The 24,065-nt window shown below is 28.3% G+C and overlaps 3 protein-coding genes across 3 annotated transcripts; all 3 read right to left on the bottom strand.

The window, feature by feature from the left end:
* Positions 1-762: 762 nt before the first annotated feature.
* Positions 763-3,160, bottom strand: LOC114187085 (GDSL esterase/lipase At1g29670-like). Its single transcript, XM_028075213.1, has 5 exons — positions 2,787-3,160; positions 2,366-2,490; positions 2,003-2,248; positions 1,349-1,586; positions 763-1,157 (listed from the first exon to the last, which is right to left on the bottom strand). The coding sequence occupies exons 1-5, from the start codon at positions 3,034-3,036 to the stop codon at positions 892-894; spliced, it is 1,125 nt and encodes a 374-aa protein (XP_027931014.1). The 5' UTR covers positions 3,037-3,160; the 3' UTR covers positions 763-891.
* Positions 3,161-5,172: 2,012 nt separating this feature from the next.
* Positions 5,173-7,070, bottom strand: LOC114187329 (GDSL esterase/lipase At1g29670-like). The gene is made up of 5 exons (XM_028075549.1): positions 6,750-7,070; positions 6,444-6,568; positions 6,087-6,332; positions 5,769-6,015; positions 5,173-5,686 (listed from the first exon to the last, which is right to left on the bottom strand). Exons 1-5 carry the CDS (start codon positions 6,997-6,999, stop codon positions 5,409-5,411), a joined length of 1,146 nt encoding a protein of 381 aa, XP_027931350.1. The 5' UTR covers positions 7,000-7,070; the 3' UTR covers positions 5,173-5,408.
* Positions 7,071-20,777: 13,707 nt separating this feature from the next.
* On the bottom strand, positions 20,778-23,031 carry LOC114187713 (GDSL esterase/lipase At1g29670-like). The gene is made up of 5 exons (XM_028076036.1): positions 22,738-23,031; positions 22,519-22,643; positions 22,138-22,398; positions 21,223-21,457; positions 20,778-21,148 (listed from the first exon to the last, which is right to left on the bottom strand). The coding sequence occupies exons 1-5, from the start codon at positions 22,988-22,990 to the stop codon at positions 20,964-20,966; spliced, it is 1,059 nt and encodes a 352-aa protein (XP_027931837.1). The 5' UTR covers positions 22,991-23,031; the 3' UTR covers positions 20,778-20,963.
* Positions 23,032-24,065: the final 1,034 nt, after the last annotated feature.

The following is a 24,065-nucleotide window of genomic DNA, read 5'->3' as shown; positions in this document are numbered from 1 at the left end:
GTCTAATTCTGATAACACAGACTTTCATTATGCATAACAAGAATGTGTGTTTTCATCATATATGAAATGTACACCCACTAAAACAATTAAAACACATTTTCATTCTGCATATTGTTTAACGTAAATGCACTTTTAACAGGGTGTTATTTGAAAATGAACAACAACAAAAAAGGCTTGTGGTGGAAAGAGAAAATTTTGGGGGTGGAATTAAAAGTTGATACAAAACGGGGAAGACAGTGGAGGTAATGGGCCCCTTCAATTTCTGCAATGAATTCATCATTATCTTAGCCGAAAGCCCATAAAGGAATATGTATGTTTTATTTATTAATTTTTCCAATATATGGTGGTGATTTTTTTTAACCATTATTGTTTCAACCATCCCTCGGACTGTTATGAAACAGAAATTATTCAAAAACATTTACTTATATTTGTTATAAAATGCAAATATATTAAGTAAAGAATAAACATCTAGTGATATTTTTTTATAGTTGTGATAACAACTATATGGACGTTTCTTTTCATCATGCTATGAAACAAAACACTGCATATATGGACGTTTCTTTCAACAATAAAGGGCAAAAAAAAAGTAGGTGGAACTTAGATAAAGGATATACTTACATCTAAATTGGTCCAACCGAATAACAGGAACAAAGGGGCTAACAGAATAAATGTCAGAACTTTAAAGACTTGTCAATAACTTCAAAGGTTTAAGTAGGAAAAAGTAGGATGCTTGAAAACAAAATTTTTAGTTTACTCTATAAATTGGACAAAATCTGAGGCAGAGGATAAGCAATTTACTCACTTGGTTAAATCCACTTTGTCATTCAAATTAAGTAGCAGGACATTCATACATATTCAACTCCTTATGAATGACTACATGATAACCAGAACTTATTCAGTGACACTGAGCTGTGAAGTTGCCCCATTTGGAAACTCCAATACCCTCTTAACTTCCCAGTCAACAAGGTGCTTGATATCCATTGGATAAACGAAGGCTGGATCAATGATAGATTCATAAGCTGGGATTGCATTGAGTAGGTTCCATGCCTCAGTAGGATGGACTTCATCCCAAAACACATAATCACTCCTATTATTGCACGGCTTTTGATCAGGAATACACCCCAATGGGCAGCAAGCAGCATCAGAAACCAAAAACCCTGAGACACATGGACTATATATGGTTATATATTATTCCCATACTTCAAAATAATTCCATATTATTTAGGAATCAAGATCAAGGTAAGAATATACATAGTATTATTATACTGCATGCACCTCAGCCAAAGGCAATACATTGCTTTTAATTTGGATATGTGGATTGAACAATACGCAAAACCAAATTTATTACCATGTGTGTCAAAGGCCTTTGGTGCCGTGTGTATCATGATGAATTTGGAATTAGCAGAGAACCTGTTATTGAATTGATCCACAAGAGTTTTAAGCTCATTATTGAAATCTAGTGCAGCAGCATTCTGCTCTTCAACACAAGATCCATTTGTCCCATGAGAATGCATCACACCTGGAGTGCATCCGAAACGGCCTAACCCATTCAACACGTACTTTCTTGCTCCAAGATCATGTAAAGCCTGTCCATAGAAATCAAATTGCCCAGCTCAATCATCATATCATGCATGGTGTACTTCAACTGAGATGCTACAACTATTATTCCATAAAGTAACTACATCCTCCTATAAACCTTATAGATACTTTGTACGAAAAAAAGTTCAGTTTCTATGTCTTGTTAGAGTAAAACTTTATACTATCATCCTATAAAAACTAAAGGTAGATAAGACTTTTAAAATTTTACATATTCAATCGGTGGGTGGGACAATTTCTCTATAAAAAAGTATTGAATGAAAAAGTCAAAGCATTTCATGACTTTAGAAACATAAAAACCATTCAATACTTACAATGCAAAAACAAGTATATGATTAGTATGATGATAGGATTTATAATCATTCACATTACAATCATTTGTGAAAAAGAAAACTTCAATGGATACCAGTAAATTCAGAGATAACTCTTCAATTAGAGCTTGTGTATACTGCACAAGGCTATAAATTCGGCTTGTTGGGTAGAACTGAGGATTAAAGTAATTTCCCATGTAATCATTGCTGCCTATGTTCACATAATACAAGCATTTTTCAAGATATTGTCGAGCCAAGTCTGGACTTCCAAATCTGGTAGCAATTTCAGAAACTATGACTCTGTGATTTGCTAACTGTAATCCCAAGCTGATAGAACCGCCCTGCATTGCATTGCGTTAACATAGTAGCATGCATGAGAATTGTTACACAATCACTCCACCGTAAACTAATTGAAGATTTTGAGCAAACTAGAAAGAATTGAGTTCTTTGATTAGTACTGAATGTGATCCGGTTTCATTGCGTATTCCAGCTCCACCTGATGCATAGTTCACACCTTTAAGTATGTCTGAACCACTGGTGTTTGCAAAGGGTGGGATGAAATTCTCAAATCCCAGAAGCTGAGCTGCAATTATAGAACTTTAGTCTGTGACAAACAAATACAGTTTTTATTCTGTTAGTACTACTGAAGAATCGCAGGCTAAACCGAAGGAAGTGCATCATCCCAGCTCAAAATTATACACCCTAAAATTCATGAGATTTGAATTTAAAATTTATGCTTGCAACCTTAAATGCTCAATAGCTAAGGCAAAAAGAGAGACTTTATAGGTCTTCATAAGTGTAAAGAAAAGTTTGTTATTTTTTTTTTTGTTCATTCAAAAACTGAAAACAGCTATGAAAATGTAATGAAACAACCCTTACTGATTATGTCAATTTCTGTTCGGCCATTGGTAAATCTTCCAGTTGGTCCAGCGGGGAAGTCGATGCCATAAGGTCTGTAATTAGATTTTGCAGAGGTTGGAAGATCATTGTTATTTCCACTATCAGATAAAGAGTCCCCAAGGATAAAAAGGCAAGGCACTTGGGACACGCCATGGACACCATGTTGAATGCAGTAAGCAGCTAAGAAAAGAAGAAGCATAACCAACCACACGTTGGGTTCACAAGCCATCCCAAAGCTGAGGAATTGATGAGGAGGAAAAAGTGATTAGGTTATGGTCCAGGAAATGAGGAACATGGACAGAGAACAAGAAAAGTAGGCACGATGGTGGCAGGGTTATCAAGCCCTTCATTATTGGTTAAAAAATGTTAAGTCAACCCTCAACTTCAAACACTCAATTATTGCAACGTTCGTACCTGGGCTTGATTATATAAAATACTGTAATGGATTAAAAAAATTGTATATAATTACTTTTTTATTTTAACTTTTTCTAAAAGATGAGGCTTTTGAATATAAAAAACAAATGTTTAAACTGAATTACTCATCTCAAGAGAGGTTCTAAATAATAAATATTATTTTAACATAAATCCAATAAACTTGTTTCTGCAATACAGATCGACAATCTTTAAAAGTCATAAACAAACTAAGCTAAAAAAAATCAAGAAGAAGATGAACTCTGATGTTGAAGCAACAACAAACATTTGATTATTATAGATGAAACCAAAAACTCAATATATTATTTTTCTAAATAAGCTAGCCCCAATCAACCAACTGAACAGCCCAAACTAAACATCAACTAAGAAAAACTACATATTCAAAAACCCTTTCCCATTCACAAACCAAACAAGAAATCGAGGTCAAGTTGATGCAAAACCCACAATGTTCACATGCTACTTTGCGCGCCTAATCATTTCCTCCACCCTGGCGATCTCCACCGTATCCGAGTCCAACGGAGCGGCCATGTTCCGACACGCCTCATATATGGCGTATTCCGTATCCGACACGTATCGGACATCGACACTCGTACGATATGTCTAATCTGAAAAATATTTTTTTATTTTTAACATGATTTTGATGATTAAAATGAGGAACGAATCTTATTCTATCACTACTTTTTGCATATCGAATATTAAATAGATAGATTGAATTCATTAAATTTTGTGGTAGTTGACAATTTCAAATTTCATATATATATATATATATATATATATATATATATATATATATATATATATATATATATATATATATATATATACTACACGCACCAGATCATCTCCTCCGTCTCGGAAAACTCCACTGCCACCAAAATCCCTTTGGAGCTCACCATTGTCATGGTGGCACGCTACATCCATATGGCCCATAGTGATGATAAACAGAAAAAATCTTCGGAAATAGTTTAGGTGCAAGTGAAAAGTTTAATATCGAATAAAATAAATAAAATTAAATATTATATAGAATTAAATATTTATAAATAAAATATTTATAACCACAATACTTAAGATTTTGATATAAAAAATAATATTAAATATTTTATATACGTATAAGACTTATGATATATATATATATATATATATATATATATATATATATATATATAAAAGTTGATGGGTTTATATTTTATATAATTTAATTATAGTCATAGTTATTGAAAGTGTGCGATTTTATATATATTTATATATATTTTTAATTCATAAATAAATATAAAACTTCGAACGTGTTCATGCATCAAACATTTGTCGGTGCTTAAAAGGTGAACTGTTTTTTTCATAAAATGCGGAATAACAACGACATTTCAATGTGTCGCTCATGTTTGAAACGGATCCCTCCTGAAACAATGATTTTGTTATTATTATTATTATTATAAATTTAATACTTCCATATCTTTCATCAATATTAAAATCGGTTGACCATCTCTTATGTATTTTTATTGAATCTAAATAATATAATTACACAATTATCTTTCACTCTTAGATTTTTAATAAAAGATAAATTATCAAATGATAGTTGTTTCAAACAGGTTTTTACGACATAATGAGTCATTTTTGTAAATAACTTTCATTAAAGATGTTTCTACTGGCTAACACGTTTATCATCGAATCACTCATCTGTATTTATTTACTGCGATTTAGCATACCACAAATGAAACGTACTGTGAAGATTAAAGCGGGTCTTTCTGGTTTTTTAATGTTATGTAAAAATATTTCATTACAGAAATAAAAATATATAATGACTATTTTACTACATAAGATGGTAAAGTCTTTTGAACTTTACTTCTTATATGAATAATATATAATGACTATTTTACTACGTCTTAATCTCCATCACAAATTGTTCCATTTATTCGGTTATAAATTATATTGTGAGTTTTACTGGTAGAATGATAAACTCATTATTCATTAGTTTTGCAAATTATATATTACATCCTTGATTTAGAATTGCATTCCACAAAAACAACAACAACTATGCCTGCATTCATGACAGCATACAAGCTATAGATTACAAAGTAATAAAATCCAAGACAAGTAGGACCATATTTGATGAAGGACAGCCATTTTATTCAGTAGTATATCCCACATGAACTACTGCATGATAACGAAAGCTTATTCAGTGGCACTAAGTCGTGAAGTGGAGTGATTAGTGAGTTCCAATTCCATTTTAATTTCATAGTCAACAAGGTGCTCGATGTCCATTGGATAAGTGAAGGCTGAAGTAGAGGTAGAATTATAATTTGTTATTGCATTGAGTAGGTTCCATGCCTCAGAGGGGTGGAATGCATCCCAAAACACATAAGCGTTCCTATCATTGCACGGCGTTTCATCAGGAATACACAGCCCCGATAACCCTGGTTGGCAGCAAGGAGCTTCTGGAACCTCGAAACCTGAGACACATGGAATATGTATATGGTTAACCTTAGTTAAAGACAAAAATTTTCTTTGAATAAAAAAAACCAAACAAAGTACGTTGTTGTTCGCGAAGGTAAATGGCCAATGCTTGAGTGTCCATAAAGATGAACTTGGAATCAGCAGAGAATGCGTCATTGAGTCCATCCACCAGAGCTTTAAGCTTGTTATTAAAATGGAATGCTGCAGCGTTCTGCTCTTCAACACAAGATTCATTTGTCCCATAAGAAGCCATGATACCAGGAATGCATCCTAAAAGACCCAACCCTGCAATCGCATACTTTCTCGCTCCAACTTCATGCAAAGCCTGACCACAATAGGATCTACATTAATTTATTCATGTTGTAATCATTTCTCAAACACAACTTCAATGGATACCTGTAAATGCAGAGATAACTCTTCGATCAGAGCTTCTGTATATTGCTCAATAGTATAGATGCTGCTTGTTGGGTAGAACTGGGGAAGGAAGTAATTGGCCATGTAATCATTGCTACCTATGTTCACATAATACAAGCATTTTTCAAGGTATTGTTGAGCCAAGTCAGGACTTCCGAGTCTGGTAGCAATTTCAGAAACTATGACTCTGTGATTTGCTAGCTGTGATCTCAGGCTGATAGACCCACCCTGTATTGAATTAGTTTAGTAGCATACACCCGAAAATTGTAACGCAAGAACTCACCATGAGCAATTGAAGATCGTGAGAAACAAGAAAGAAGTAGGCTCTTTGATTTATACCGCATGCGAGCCGGTTTCAACGCGTATTCCAGCTCCACCTGATGCATAGTTCACACCCTTGAGTATGTCTGATCCGCTAGTGTTTGCAAAGGGTGGTATGAAACTCTCAAATCCCAGAAACTGAGCTGCATATGTGGATCCAATAGTGTGTGAGCTTCAACAAAGTGTAAAAGACTCATGGCTCTATAAATAGACATAGTTTTAATTCTTTCTGCACTGTTAAAATATCGCTGAATGTAAATAGTATTAAGGGAAAAATGAGACAGAGAAAGATTAGAGGTCTTGATAAGTATATAGAAATGTTACCAATTATGTCAATTTCTGTTCGGCCATTGATAAATCTTCCAGTTGGTCCTAATGGAAAGTCCACCCCATAAGGTCTGTAATTAGATTTGAAAGTGGTTGGAAGTTCATTGTTGTTTCCACTGTCAGACATGGAATCCCCGTAGATAAAAAGACATGGCACTTGGGACACCCCAAGAACACAGTGTTGCATGCAGTTTGCAGCCAAGAAAAGAAAAAACATAACCAACCATGTATTGGTTTCACAAGCCATGTCTAAGCAGAGGAATTGTTGAGGCAATAGAAGTTAAGTTATGCTCCTGGAAACAAGGGGAAGCCTTGTTGCTCTATATATCGTGAATCAAAATAAACACGTGAATGATTTGATAGGCAAGTTTCACACACTGCGTATATAAAAACAAAAAGTCCGCGCCAATGAATTGAGTATTGAAGGTAACTGTTGAGTTACGGGCTCTGCGCGCCATTATTGCAACACTATGCAGAAAAAAAAAGAAAAAAAAAACTGACAGTTTATTTAATGTCGCTTGTTTGGTATAAAACATGTGGCTAAGATAGTTCCAACACGATCTGATATAGCATTGACAAATATGGTTGCATTGTAAATTGTAGATACGTATACAATAAACGTTGTGCAAATCATCCATCTTCAAGATTTTCACTATACAATGGACCCGTGAACTTGTCCGTGAAATCTGACACTGGTCACCATGGCTAAGAGAAGATGAAATTCGAAAAGATGTTCCGTTTCATGAGAGACCTCATATCTATATGGACTTGGAACTTCTTTGTCATCTAAAATTATTATGATTTAACAAGCAATAAAAAAGAGGTGCCCTGAGGATTAAAGAACTAACCTTCTAACGTCCCAATTCAAAAGTTGATGTCTCCCTCATTTAATTTCCTGTCGGAAAAATCTTATTCAATGGTACTCAATCCTAGTAAAAATAGATGGTGATAGACCACCAACAAAATATTAAAAAGAAAATTAGGGATGGTGATCGGGACCACCCAAGAAGTACAAAATATAAAATTAGTGACAGTGATGACCTTGCTAGAAAAAAAAGAAGATAAAAGTTCAATCTTGATTTGTCTTATATGTATGTATGTAATAGAATATATCGGTAAATTCATTAGTATTATAGGTAGTCACCATGGTTTGCACCGTTAGCGGAAGATGAGATGAGGGTGTTTTGGATTAAGTTTGTGTTTCTTTTGAAAAAATTACTCTTTAGATATATAGTGGAAAATGATAAAAATGAACGAGGAAAAGAGAATGAAAAGTGATGTTATTTGTATTAAATGAAAAATTAAACATAAATGAAAGAAATTTCATAAAAGTGTGTGGATGTAATAGATAAAAAAAATATTTTTATTTATAAAATTGTAAAATTATAATTTTGTCTTTTTGGTTAAAATTAATTTAAAATAAAATTTAATTAGTTTAAATTAATTTAAAATAAAATGAGTTACTAACTAAACTAAAAAATAATTGATGAAATTAATTTAAAATAAAATAATTATTGAATTTAAGTTAAAATAAGATGTGAGTGATATTTTAAATAAAACAAAATCTTAATTAATAACATTATTTTTGAAATAAAATATGATTGATCAAAATTAATGAAAATTAAAATGTGAGTTATTTGTTAAAAAAAACCACCGATAAAATATTATATATTATTATTATATAATATCATTATTATTAATAATAATATTATTATATATTACTATTATTAATAATAATATAATGATATTATTATATATTAATAATAATAATAATAATATAAATCTTATTATTATTATTATATTAATAATAACAATAAAAATAATATTATTATTTAGTAATATAATAATATTATCAGTAATCTATAACAAAATATAAAGGGAATTTACTCTTTTATGTCTACATTTTAAAATATTAATTTTATCCTTTAAATATAATTATTTATTAAATTTTTAAAAATTGACGTTACTTTTATAAGCTTTTTATAAAATTGTCTATCTCTGCTTCTCCTCTTCTCTTTATTTATCAATAATTATTCTTTTATTTGTTCTGACATATTTCACTTTATTTTTAATAAATATAATTTTATTTTATATATTAACTTAACAACATTACAAAATTATCACCTACTAATACACACATGCACGATAGTGCTTGTGTTTACGCTAGTACAATAATATAATAATACTATTGGTAATATAATAATATTATTAGTAATATGATAATAATATTAGTATTATTATTATTATTATTATATTATTATTAATATGTACTAATATTATTATTATTAATGTTATATTGTATTATTATTATTATTTAATATTAATAATAATTTGGTCCAAGTTAACTTAGGGGTGGCAAAACGGCCAGTCCGGCCCGTTTTGGCTCAGCCCGTATGTGGCCCGTCAAACAGAAATGGGCCAATAATCCCAACCTGTCCCGTATAGGACAGGCTAACGGGTCGGGCCGGGCTGACCCATCCAGTTTTTTTTGAAGTTTTTTAATTTGTTTTCAAAAGTTTTAATTTGTTTTATATTTTTAAATTGATTTATATATACATATAAATTATTGTTAAAGTCATATTTAATCAAATAAAATATTTTTTTAACTTTTAATTGATTAGTTAATGTTTTTAATTAGATCAGTTAAAATAATTATTAAATTTACATATTAAATTATTCAATTATAACTTTAAACTTAATTTGTAGGTGTGAATGATTTAAATTACAATACTATTATATATTTATACATTAAAAATATATAATATAAAAAAGTAATCTTTTTAATTACTTTTATTTTATTTTATTTTCTTAAAATGGACCAACGCGCCAAGATGAGTTGGCCCATACTTTGGCCCGTCAAGTTGACGGACTGGACAGGATGGACCAGTACGGACTTACGGGTTTAAATCTTCAACCCAACCCGTTCCTTTTAACATGGGTTGACGGGCTGGTTCCTTGGGCCCAACTCCTTTTGTCACCCCTAGGTTAACTTGGTTCAACTTCGGCCTAGATCGATTCAACTTGACTTTGTCTTGGGTCAATTTAGCTCTACTTTTGTTCTTAGTCAACTCGGCATGACTTTTGGCCTAAATTGACTCAGCTCGACTGTGGATTCTGGCCGTCTCGACTTAACTTTCGTGAGTGGAGTGATACTAGAGTAAAAATGTGTGAAACTCCAAATTTCTTATAATTATGAAAATATTTAAAATTCTTCTATATTATTAATTTGAAATATTTTTCAAAATTTCTTAAATTTTAATTTTTTTTCCAATTACTTTTTCCAAACAAATAATTTTAAAATAAAAAATTTCAAATTTTTTAAGTAAATAAATTGTCCTTCTAAATTATATCATCCGACCACAACAAAAACGACCACCACCGCACATAAAACACACAAAGAACGTCCACAGTAAAAGGGAGCAACGGAGTTCTTGTGTGAACCAAATGGAATCATGGAATCCGTGAAAGGTTTATAATGTAAATTCACAATCCTGATAAGGTCACCACCATTATCCTCTGGTCAAGAATTCCCTGCTATAAGGAATCTCTGTCATGCCATGCACAAGTGCAGGGGAAGAATCATCTCACATGAATATGCATAGTAAAATAAAGTAAGACTAAAAATATTAAATTACCATTATGTAACATGCATTTATCGCTTTTGTCCGTTTTTGTTTTATTTGGGGTCGATTTTCACTCCAATTTGTAAAAAAAGCCTGTCTAATTTTTATTTTTTTTCGTAAAACAGGGTTAAGTTATCAGGATGGAGGATGATACTAAAGTTAAAGTCGTCTTTCATCCAGCCGGTTTCATATATTTTTTTTTTTTTAAAACAAAGTTGTTAGGGACGAGATCGGTTTCTATTCATTTGAACAGTGAAATCATTTTCACGGATAACGACTTCACTTTTAAGTTTTTTTTTTTAACAATAAGTGGTAAAAAAAAATTGGAATAAAAATAAACATTAATATAGTTGAACGTAATTTTTATTATGTAATATATTTTATTAAATTAATTTATTGTACCAATAAAAAATAATTACCAAAAAATAAATATAATCTCTTATGTTAACAAAATTTTGTAAAAAAAAATAAAATAAAAACTAAAAGGTTAAAAAAAAAAATTGAAAAATTAAAATAAATCTACAACAACGTTAAAAAAAAAAACTAAAAGTGAAGTCGTTATATGAGACGACGACTTCACTCTCATATGTGCAGAAACCGTAATCTGCACTGATGACATTGCTTTTTCAAAAAAAAAATCAAAACTAGCAAAACCGTTTGGGGGAGGACGACTTCGCCTTTAATGTTGTCCTCCCCGACTTAACCCAAATTTGAAAAAAAAAAATTCAACGGACCCTATTTTATAAATTTATAGTCAAAACGACCCAAAAAAAAAAAAAAAAACTTTGTCCCAAGGGAAAGAAGTATGATACCATCGTCCTACATTTTTATCTTCACACATATTTCCAAATCGGTAGAATAAACAAAAGACATCTGCATTGTTTTTCTTTTGTGTGAACATTACACACTTTGAAAGCAAAAAAAAAAAAAAAACTATTGGGATGAAATTGTATCTCAATTTTTTTTAGAATTTTATGCATTTATATAAAAATAATTAAATTGGGGAAATTTTCTATTTTTTTATAACATATTTTAAATTTTTATAAAATTTTAAATATAAAATTAAATATAATGAAAAACAAATATCAAATGTGTTTGAGAAAAAATTAAGGCATTTTTTTTATATTTTCTCCACTCTCTTCAATCGTAAACCAGTAAACACTCACCTCAATCCCCATCCCACATAAACATGTATTTAAAAAAGAAAATTATCAGATCAATAATTTTGTGACTTTATTTTCAGAAAAATAAAATAATTCCATTACATTTTGTTATATATAGAGAGAGTAAGTATATAAATAAAATAGAATAACAAGTATTTGTTGTAACACATCTCTTATATCTCTGATATCTATCATATATCTTATATCTTTCATGTTTTTACAATCTGTAACTTATAATATTTGATACTGTAATATAACTCTTATGATTTCATAAGTCTGCATTTCAATTAAATCCGCATCAAATTTTTAAGATCAAAATGGGGACTTAAACGAATATTTATTGTACATTCTTTCAATTTCTATTCGTTGTTTTATCTGTTTTATATTTTTAAAATAATTATTTTACTCATTCTTCATATATTATGTTTCACTTATGAAAAAATTAAAAGAAAAATATCTTTTTTCTATCCTATTTCACTGTGAAATTTATTAAAAATTATTGTTAACTACTATAATATATGAATAAATAGGGGTCTTTTTGCACTTTGTTTGGATAATGTTACTCTTATTAAGTATTTTCAAATTTTAGAGAGATTAAACATTTTTGATAAACGTGTTAACTATTGTTTTTAGTCAATCCTTAGTTTAGTATACCTAGTTAGTTTTCTTTTGAGTATGATTTTGTCTCATGAAGTCCTATCTTGGTCTAATTTATTTATAAATTTTGTATTTTTTTATGATGTAAATATTAGTGAACTTAAAAGGTGTAATATTGATGGAATATGCCTTGATTTCAGAGTCATTTTTTGACCACCATTAAAAAAAACAGAACAAACCACGTAAAATAAAATGGTTAAAATATGAATTTGTCCAAAATTTTATTTTTAGATTTTATCGGGATAAAGTTGTCGTTAATATATATATATATATATAAAGATGAAAACAATATATTTTATAATTTAAAATAATTTTATATACAAATTAACATAAAATTTTAAAAAGCTAAATAAGAAGTTTTTATAAAATTGAAATGTATAAGTTAATTTTAATTCATAAGAAAAAAATCATTTATTTTTTATTTAATTATTGAGAATTCATTTAAAAATTTATAGTAATATACTTAATGGCTTATATTGAGACTTGTTTGTTCATGATATTTAAATGTTGATGATAAATTAGTAAAAGGTGTAGATATGAGTGATGATCTTACAAAAAGACAATCAGTCTGATAAATAAGGACCAATACCAGCTAAGGCTAAAGGAAACATAGAACGTGTCAACCTAAGGTTAGCATTAGCCCACGCCTACATGGGCCCCAAGCTATATCACTCTATCCACTGTGTTTGTTTCTGGGTGTACACCGAGCAAATGAATTTGAAGAAAATATTGTGAAAGTCAAGTTATTTGATTAAAGAAAATATGGTAAATAATAATAAAAAATAAGATGAAAAAATGATGTTATAAATTTAATACATTAAAAAATATATTTTAATCGAAAAAAGTAAAATATTACTCTTTTATCTTTGAACCTAAAAATATTTACATAAAATATAATTAGTGTAAGATACGTTATAATAAAATGAGTTATTATAAATTGATAAAATAATATTAAAATAATATGGAATTGATAGAAATTAAATTAAAAATAAATTATAATTTAAAAAATTATTATTATTATTATTATTAAGTATGTTTTTAGTTGCTGAACTTTATCTAAAATTGGATTTTATTACGAAACTTCAATACATCTTGCTCTCTAAACTTTAAAAATAAATGAATATGAGACCTTTGAGCCGGCTCTGATACCACTTATTAGGTTTACAGAGGGATATCACTGGACTGGGAAGATACAACACCAATGAGACCTGAGTTCAACCGTATAAGACATTGACATCACTCTCAACTCAAAACCTTAAGGCAATGAGTTTATGGGGTCTTTATCCTTATATATTGCTTTACTTTCTCATTTATAGCCAATGTGGGACTTAGACTTACACTTGGAATCCTAACACCTCTAATCCAATTCCGTTAATTTTATTTGACGTGTCAAACACATATCATGTTAGTATTGAAGTTGTTTACATCGTTTGACACATTCTCGGTTCAATATCTGCTGGAAAATGTGTCAAAAAGTTATCATAATTGGGTTAAAATGATTATATATTCATTCATTTTTTAAGTTTAGGGACTAAAATATATCGAAGTTTCATACAGGGACGAGATCCAATCTTAGATAAAAGTTCAGGAAATAAAAACATATTTAACCCTTATTATTATTATTATTATTATTATTATTATTATTATTATTATTATTATTATTATTATTATTATTCAGCTTTCTTTTTCATGTTTTTTTCTTCTGCATAGCTTGTTCTTTATCTTCCTTTAGGAGCATCTTCGAGCATCAATCAGTATTAGCGAGAGAAGGCGAACCTACACTACTACCCATGCACAAGACATGCCATCCAACACAACAACTCCAATATAACAAACGTTCAAAATACGAGAAACGATTATGTAAATATGAGAATCAGTTTTGCTTAACAAGTAAAAAGAAGGAGATAATCGATTCTCTTGTATAAAATTGAAATAAGAAAATAAATTATTTGGAAGTTCGTTATCTGGTATCACACATTTGATCATGAATTTCGTATTTTTTATACAAAAATATTGTGAGTGAGGATATATGAAAAAATGCTCTCTCCTTTTCTTCTTATCCCAGCGAGAGAGAGAGAGAACGTTCCCAATATCTTTTGCAAATTCACGCTCCATTTTCTCTTCAAATCGTGTGAAACAAATGGAAGTGTCACTCGTTTTTCTATTATCGAGCACAACAAATCAATACATAGAAACAAATAGAGGCTCATAGTATTTTCAGAAATTTCATAGTTAAAAAAAACTAAATATAATTATTTATTTTACTAACTAATTTTTAATAATTTAAAGAGGTTAAATATGTTTTTGTTCTTTAATTTTTAGTGAATTTTAGAATTAGTACATTTCGAAGCTTTGAACCAATTTAATCTTTCATCTTTCAAAATATGTAGATTTAGTCATTTTAATCAAATTTCGTATGCATTTCATGACTGCATTTTAGTTGTTTATACTGTTTGACACATTTTTTTTATTTAATGTTAAGTCAGATACTATTATGAAACGAGTTTGAAATGTCAAATAAACTTAACAAAATTTGATTAAAAGAACTAAATCCATGTATTTTGAAAGATGAAGATTAAATTGGTCCAAAGTTTCAAAATTAACTAATTCTAAAATTTACTGAAAATTAAAGGACTAACAACATATTTAAACCATTCAAAAATATCAATAAGATATTCTGTTTGGTCGGGACTTTTTTTAAATCATAGTCTCTCCATATATTTTCAATTTATCAACTGAAATTGTATTCGACAAATATTAGTTATAATTATTTTAACTTATATTAAAGATGATTTTTTTGAGTTGTTGTTAAGTTCTTTTTTAATTTTCAGTTGATATTAATTGAAATATATTTCTAAATGATATTAGTCCAAATAAAAAAAGTATTAATAAAGATTGATTGAAAGTTTTTTTTGGCCAACATTAAAATAAGATGTTATTAGTTATCGACAAAAAGTAATACTAGTGACTTTATCAGAAATACAATTCACATAAATATTGAATAAAAAAGTTACCATAGACGTCACTCTAATAAAACATAGTTAATATTTATCCTAAAATAATTTTGTCAAAAATAAATTAAAATTTCTAATTAATCTCAATAAAAAAATAATAATGAAAAGGAAGTCTCCCAAATATCAATTGATGGTGCTATTTTGTTTTATCGAAGCACCGTCCTGTCACTTGGACTGAATCGTGCATCTTCACTTTAACAGTTTTGTCTTACATGTTATTTTTGTAACTAGTTACACCAAAACTTTAGTCAATTGTAACACAGTAACACTCATAATGCACATGTTACCTTCTGACTTCTCTGTTCACACACCTAACCATAGTGGGACTTATCAGATTTCCTTTTTGGAAACTCATTTTCCACGAGTTAGTGGGCCTGGGCTCGGGCTCCACCAAAGGCCCCAAATCCTTCAAATGGAAGAACTTGCATTGGGGGTTTCTCCCTGCACCTCCAAACATTTCTACTACACCCCCAAAAATTTTAAAATTCCAATAATATCCTCTGAACCTTTTACTGTTAAACGGTAAAAAAAGTCAAAAAGATTCTCTGCTTTAAAAAAAATTCTCTGCTCTTAAAAAATATTCTCTGCTCTCTTAACTCACGCCTGTGATAAATCCGTCCAGTTTCTCTTCAATGTTACCTTTAATCTCACATCCCCCAAATTGAATGCAAAGCTTCTGCTGCTTCTGCTGCTGCTAGGGGAGACCCTTTGCATCCAAACCCACACCAGCCGCTGTGAAGATCTGCGAGGAAAGGTTCTTTCTTTTTCCAGTAAGCATTATTCTTGTATTTATGATTATTGTTTGAATATAGTTGTATTTATGATTATTGTTTGAATATACTTGGAGATGGAGATGAGAATTCTTATTATTGTTTCAACATGCAAAAAATATATCACGTAACATAGGATCGTTCGTAGAAGTTTGGATTTCGTAAAACGGGTTTCGAAACCCGGTAAAATATTTATCCGGCTTTCTAAATCCGGTAAAAACTTGAACTTTCACAAGCACCAGCATTTGAAGCCCGATTTAATGTTCTACCGGCATTCAAACCCCGGTTTAATGTTCTACCGGCAGTCGAAATTCGGTTAAAAAATCCAAAATCAGCTTCCTTTTAACCGGCATTGGTAATCCGGTGATAATTTAAATTTTCATATTTTTTTATTAATTTTTTTTATAAGTTTTAATTTCTATTATTTTATAATTTATGTATTAATTATTTAATTTTAGATTATTTATATTTTATATAAGTACGTTAAATAAAATTTTATTATTTTAAATTTTATAGTTATTTTTGCTTTGTTAATTTTTAATCAATAATGATAAATTTTTATTTAAAATATTTTACTTTATAATATATAGATTAATAAAATTTAATTATTTTTGAATAATTTTGACTTATTTATTATTTGTTACCTCTTAATGTTTCTATTTATTTACATAATTTTATTTATAAAATTTAATTTTAAATTCTTTATATTATATATTAATTATTTAATTTTAATTCTATATTAAATAAAACCATATAACGGCAATAGAAATCCGATAAGTTAACTATTTTTTTATTTAAAATTGTTATTTGTATACTGACATTTCAATTTCGTTAATTGATATTAATATTTCCTATTTTTTTAATTCTGAATTTGAGTTTTTATGTATTTATATATACCCGCAATCATCCGATTGTTAAATTATTTTTTTTTTTTAAAGTTACCGACATTCAAATGCCGGTAGTTTACTTTATTTATTTATTTAATATATAAAATTTAATTTGAATTTGATTAATGTTATTTAGTTATTGTTTAATTGATTTTAGAATATATTTTATTAATATTTATTATTTCTTGAATTTCAAAAATTCAGCTTTTATGTATCTATTTTTATCTTTTTTAATTTGTTAATTTTTTTATTCATTTAATTACTTTATTTTTAATTTTATTTTTCATATATATTTTTAGTTATATATTTTATAGTTATTTTTACTTTGTTAATTTTTAATTAATAATGATAAATTTTTATTTAAAATATTTGTCTTTGTAATATCTAGATTAATTATATAATTATTTTAAAGTTATTTTTAGTTATTTATTATTTGTTAGCTTTTGATGTTTTTATTTATTTATCTGATTTTATTTATAAAATTTCATTTCATTTTTTAATATTTATATATTAATTATTTAATTTTAGATTGTGTATATTTATATAAGTAAAATTATATACCGGGAATGGAAATCCGGTTGATATTTGTGTACCGACATTCCAAAATTTTGGTAGTTCAGTTTTTTTATTTATTTAACATTTTATATTTTATTTCAATTTGATTAATATTATTAAGGTGTTGTATAATTGTTTTATATAATATTTTATTTAATTTGAATTTTATTTATTATTAAGTTGTTGTTCAAAAGATATGACTAAAAATAACATTACATATAAAAAATTATATGATACACAATAAAAAAACTTTAGAAAATAAACAAAACATAAAAACATATTATTAAAACCATAAACATCAAATATAAAATTTTAAAAAATAACAAATAAAAAAATATTTAACATTAAATTAAAAGGAAATTAAATTTTCAACCAATTAATAAAATTAAAAATAAAAATATAAAACAAATATGTCAAATAAAAAAAGTATTACACCTAAAACTAAATAAAAAAAATCCAAAATCAATACCGGATTTAGTTTTGCGGTTTGTGTAAAATGAAATCCGTTTACCACTTATTTATTTTATATTTTTATTAAAAATATTTAACAAAACATTTTATTTTTAAAAGTTGAAAAAAGAAATATAAATAAAATAAAATATATAATAAATCACAAAAAATATAAACAATTTAAAAATTTAACCGGATATCGAAATCCGTGTAATTTGTGAAACGGATTTGTAAATCCGTTTTTGTGTAACCGGATTTCAAACACCAATGTATGTGTATATGAAAAACCGGATGCCAAAATCCGTTTAAATTTTTAACCGGATTTCTAAATCTTTTTAATATTTTAACCGAATTTCTAAATCCGTAGGTGTATGTGTACAAATTGGTTTTGTGTAAAATCGGATACACAAATCCGTTTAATTTTTGAACCGGATTTATAAATTCGGCATAACCGGATGTCGAAAGCCGGGTTTGTGTTTTCTAAGTTTTTTTTTTCTCTTTTCATGTCGTTATCTATCAGCATCTTCAAACACAAATCACCCATTCATAACCATTCACAAACATGCACATTCACTATATACAAAAAATGCATTCAGTATCGTATAAAATGGTGGATATATCAAAGTTGAACATGCATAATATAGTATTTCAAAATGATGGATGATGGACGTCCAAGAATAACTTACATACTTTAACAAGATATAACTTAAACAACTGAAAAACGGAACAACGTTTCGAGCAGCGAAAGTGCTTCATAGGTTCTGAAAACAGCAATGAAAGTGACTTGTCAGGGGAAGAAGGGGCAATGCGCAACATAATAACCAAATCCAAGTCTCTTTCAGTTCAAGTCTCTTTCAGTTCACCTACTTCAGTAAATATTTTAATTACTTTTACCTAATTAAGAGAGAGGTAAGTCAGAAGGGTAAAATGGACCGTGCAATTAATATTTGGGGGTGCAGTAGAAGTCTTTGAAAGTGCAGGGAGAAGCCCCCCTTGCATTGCATCAAAGCTTGGAGCACATGGTTTATTCATTCAACCCCCCTCAACTTCCTCCTAACTATATTTATGAATATAATTAGAATCTATCGTAATATTGTTAAGAAATTTTACAATATTTATATATAAATGTAATTAATATTCAATTTTTTAAATTAAATATAAGAATGGAAAATAATTTAATATTTTATTTCTATATTTCTATATTTTTAATTTTTAATTATTAAATTTTTTATAATTTATTAGGTAACTTAAAATTATTTTTGTTATTTCTCTTGATTGTTAATTTTGTTTTATTTATAAAACTTTTGTTTCTTTTTTTTTAGTTAAACAATATTTGTAGGTTTAATAAAGCTTGAAGTTTCTGGTAAATTTGAGAATTTTTTATTAAGTTCTTGTTAGATTTTTGTGATGCATTGGATCTTAAAAAATTTAAAACCTTTTCAATTGTGTCCTAGTGATATATTTTTATATTAACTAGATAATGTGATTGTTAACTGAGTGACTGTTATAGATTTATAAAATTAATGTGACAAAAACTGAACAGGTAACAAACAAAATAAGAGTTAACCTAATTAATAACCACGTCACATAGTTAAAAAAAAAAATTCAAACACTAGAAACTAAATTTTTGAGAACTCATAGATTACAAAAATTAAATTTTTTAATAAATAGTCAATTAAAAGTTTCTAAAATTATAAGAACTTAAAACTTTGTTAAGTATTTTTTTCCTAGCTGTTATTTGATTAAAGTTGACTTAGATTCCCATTATTCTTTATTACAATCTTAATTCAACGTTTTTCTTCCTTTATACAATTTTTTTATTCAAATGATGTATTTAAATTTGATTAAATTAAATAGCTTTTAAGAGGCAGACTATAAAATCTCGTAAACCTTTTGAAAATATATCTTCTTTTCACATTCAACTATTGATTATAATATTATGTTTCATTTGTTATAAATTCTTATGATATTATTTATTAAAATTGAAAATATGAAAAAATTAATTTTTATTTATTAAATATAAGGATAAAATTAAAAATAAAATTAGACTTCAAGTTCACAATTTCATTTCATCCGTGCTGTACTTTCCATTTCATTTTCACCGTCTATATTTCTATCACGATCAGGTTCAGTTCAAGATTCCTCCCAGTCTTCGCACAATCCAAAATAATGGAGCTCCAAGAGTGAAGACAGAAAAAAAATTATAATAAAATAAGAGAAATTGTGCGGGTAGAATATATGCACCACTTTTTTACTATTTTTTTTTATAAAAAGTATATTAAAGATATAGTACTTGACAACTTAACTTTTTTTATCCTGAAATTGTATTTTACGAACAACCTGTCTATTTTAATAATTTTTAAAAATTTCCGATTTTAATAAACTTTCAATAATATTTTCATAAACAGATTGATTTTTTTTTTTTATTTATTTCTTGTCTCTTTTCTCACTTGATCCTACTTGAGCCTACAACAAGAGTAATTTAATGTTATAATCAGGTAATGTTAATACTTATCCATTTTAGCAATTTTTTAATTAAAATATTAATTTCTGTAAATTTTAATTAAACTATACAGTTTTCATAAACAATACCTTCCTATCTTTTTGTCGTTTGAACCCATCATTAGAGTAATTCAATGTTATAATATATCCTCAACAACATCTCAATACTCATTAAAATGTACTCACAAACAAACTCATTTCTTTCCTATTTCTATTTTGTCATTTTCAACCCACCAGAAGAGTAATTTAATTTTAAAATGTAATCTTCATAAACATTAAGGTCAATTATGTGGTAAATATTTCTTTTCATCATGAATGAGAAGAAGAAAAAAAAAGCACGCCATGCCATATACGTACTTTTAGGAGATAAAAAATAACAAAAAAAAGACGAAACTAATAGTATCTTTATAAATTAAACTTAATTCATATTATATATATAGAAACCTTTTAAGTAGGGTACAAATTAATTTAACTCAAGTAAAATTGAGTTTTTATTTAACTGGGCAGTTATTGAGGAGATAGAAGCATGCGTGATGATAAGAAGAAGTTATTTAAGGAGAGAGTGGTGCGGTTTGAAGTGGATGATTGGTTCAATGGTGAATAAGAGGCTTGATTTGGTCGTATGTAGCGATTGCAATGAGTCGGTGGACGAGTGCTGTGATATGGAATCCATCGAAAAACAAATACTGGGTTCGATCAGGGCATGGTGTTCCATCAACAACACACTGTCCATCGTCTCTCGTAGGGCAGCAAGGAGCATTCAGAACAGTGAAACCTGAAAAACGTGGATGCACGCGTTCATGCTTAGTTAATTCTGTAGAAGAATGAAGTGTAAGATGTTGTTCATACCAAATTGGTCAAGGGAGGCGCTTGTGCTGTTTATGAAGATTAACTCGGAATCAGTGTACTCTTTTTTCAGTGCGTTGAGTTTAGCATCGAGCTTGTTGTTGAAGAGGAAGGAAGCATTATTGAACTCAGCAACACAATTTCCATCTGTTCCACGTGTAGATATGGCTTGTGGAGTGCACCCTATAAGACCCATCCCAGCTACCACCACTTTTCTTGCTCCTCTCTCATGCAGTTCCTGTCATTCTCATTATCACTTTCATTTATATGTTTGTTATGTTGTGATGTTATATATGAATCCTGACATTTAGAGGGATAATAAAAGCTATAATGTTTATAAAATTTTCATTACAAAATTTAATTTTAATACGTCATCATATTTTTTGTGAAATTTAATATTTATATCAACGCCAGTTTTGTTTTTGTTTGAGATTAAAGAGAATGTAAATAGTTTTATAGATTTTTTTTTTTAAATAAATGATGGATCTTCTTAATATCTATGCATAATATTCGTAAATGTATGTATGTAATCTAATAATAAGATTTTACTTATAATTTTCAATATATTACACTAAAATAAAACACTAAAATGAATCAAAAAATAATAATTTCATATGCTTAATTTATTTTGTGACATGCACACCCAGCCACACAAAATACAAATACGAAGAAAATGTAGTTAAGTAAAGAGTTAGTAAATGTAACTATATATTTTTTTAAGTGAACCCTAAACTCTTGAAGTCGTCGGGAGGGTTCTTAAATGCCATTGAAATTCTAAGAACCCAAATTACCTTCAAACTATGCCTGCTATAACGAATGAATACGGCATCAAGAAGTTTTTATGTACGGTGTTAAGATTAACCCAGAATCGTGAATTTGTGAGACAGATTGAAAAGCAAATAGAAAATTGTAAAATACCTGAATATTTTGAGATAACTTGTTTATGAGAAGGTTGGTATATCGCTCAAGGGTATAGATTCGGCTTGAGGGGTATTGCTGGGGAAGAAAGAAATTGTTTATGTAATCGTTGCTGCCTATATTCACGTAATACAAACACTGGTTAAGGTACTCTTTAGCTTTCTTAAAATCTGCTTTCTTAAAATCTCCAAGTTCCTTGGCGATTTCCAAATATATGGCTCTGTGATTTTTCAGCTGTTGTTCCAAATGGATATTCTCACCCTGCATTGCGTAACGCTAATTTAGTGGCATGCCTCAGCATTGAAACACAATCTAAAACTATACCAAAACCAGTTAGATATATAGATGAACAAATAAAGAATATATATTTTATTTATATACTAGACGCTTTCCGGTCTCAGAGAGAATCCCAGCTGCTCCGGAGGCATAATTCACACCCTTAAGTATGTCTGAGCCACTGGTGTTTGCAAAGGGTGGGATGAATTTCTCAAATCCCAAAAATTGTGCTGCAAAGTGTGCATGGAGTGAGAAAATCGAGATAAGCAAAATATAAGTTTTTACCTTACAATAAAAAAAAATATATAAGGTTGAGAATATTACCGAGGAAGTCAACTAGGTTTTTTCCATTGGTAAATCGTCCTGAAGGGCCTTCTTGGAAGTCGACGCCATATGGATTGTAATTGCATTTTGCAGCTGTTCGAAGGTTGTTGTTATTTCCATTGTCAGATAAAGAGTCCCCAAAGACAAAAAAGCAGGGCACTTTCTGTTGTTGTCCATTGACACAATGTTGCATGCAGTTTGCAAGCAATAGAAGAAGAGATGGAATCAACAATGCTTTGGTCTTGATTTCCATGTTGGGGTAGGTAGGTAGAAAAAAAACAGATGAGACAAAAGATTTACGAGTGTGGCTATTGCAAGATGAAAGATGCATGTACATATATAGGGTTGGGAACAAAGTTGTGTGTCCAAAGTTGTAAATTACCATTACAATGAAGTCAAAACGAAGTAATATTTGAAGGACAACCAGTTTGGCATGTTTATCTTGTTTGTAAGATTTCTAAACCAAAGGTAGCCTTTTTTGTTCCCGAATTTGGAAAATTTTTATTCACTAATCACTAATAAAAAAGTACTAGTGTATTTTAATGGTGTATAAAATAGATTGTATCTATTAATTGCTTTTTCAATTTTATCTTCACCGAATGAAAAATTTCAGATTCATAATGAGACAAATTCATAGTTAGAGACCAATTTCTTTATTACAAATCAAAACCTTTTTAGCTATATTAGTAGCCAATTTAGAAACCAGTTCATAATAGAAACTATTTTAATTATTAATTTAGAGATCAATTATAAATTTTTATTCATAATAGACATTATTATGATTTTTCATATTTCATGAAATTTTTCTTAGAAATTTGTTGAAATAATTGCAATAAAAGACTTTTTTTACAATTTTTTCTAAAATTTTTAATTGAAAAGTAATTTCTTCGTGGATAATTATTTCTTACAAAATTATAAAATTCACAAGTATATTTTACAAAATTTTCTATAAAAATATTTTATACAAAATATTTTATCAAAAAAATGGTACCAATTTCTTCCAAATACTTTTCATAACAGAATTTATAAGTATTTCATACGAAAAAAATTTCAAAATAAAATTGAGAGAAAATATGTATTTTTTTAATTGTGAGAAACCATTTTAGTTATCAATAATTTTTATTTTATAAATTGGTATCTAAATTAGTCAGTATAATAACTAATTATTTTTAATCATTAAAATTTATCATTATTTAAAAACTATTTTTTTATAATGAAAATAAAATTACCATTAGATACACCGATAAATTTTGCAAAAAATGAATTATCATCAGAATTAAAGAAAAATAAATTACCAACCAATTTATCAACTAATTTTCAAAAAATTC

The sequence above is a fragment of the Vigna unguiculata genome, chromosome 6, assembly GCF_004118075.2.
Source record: "Vigna unguiculata cultivar IT97K-499-35 chromosome 6, ASM411807v1, whole genome shotgun sequence".
In the NCBI taxonomy this organism is placed as follows: Eukaryota; Viridiplantae; Streptophyta; class Magnoliopsida; order Fabales; family Fabaceae; genus Vigna; species Vigna unguiculata.
The sequence above is the reverse complement of the archived record's forward strand: the minus strand, read 5'-3'. Positions and strand labels throughout refer to the sequence as shown.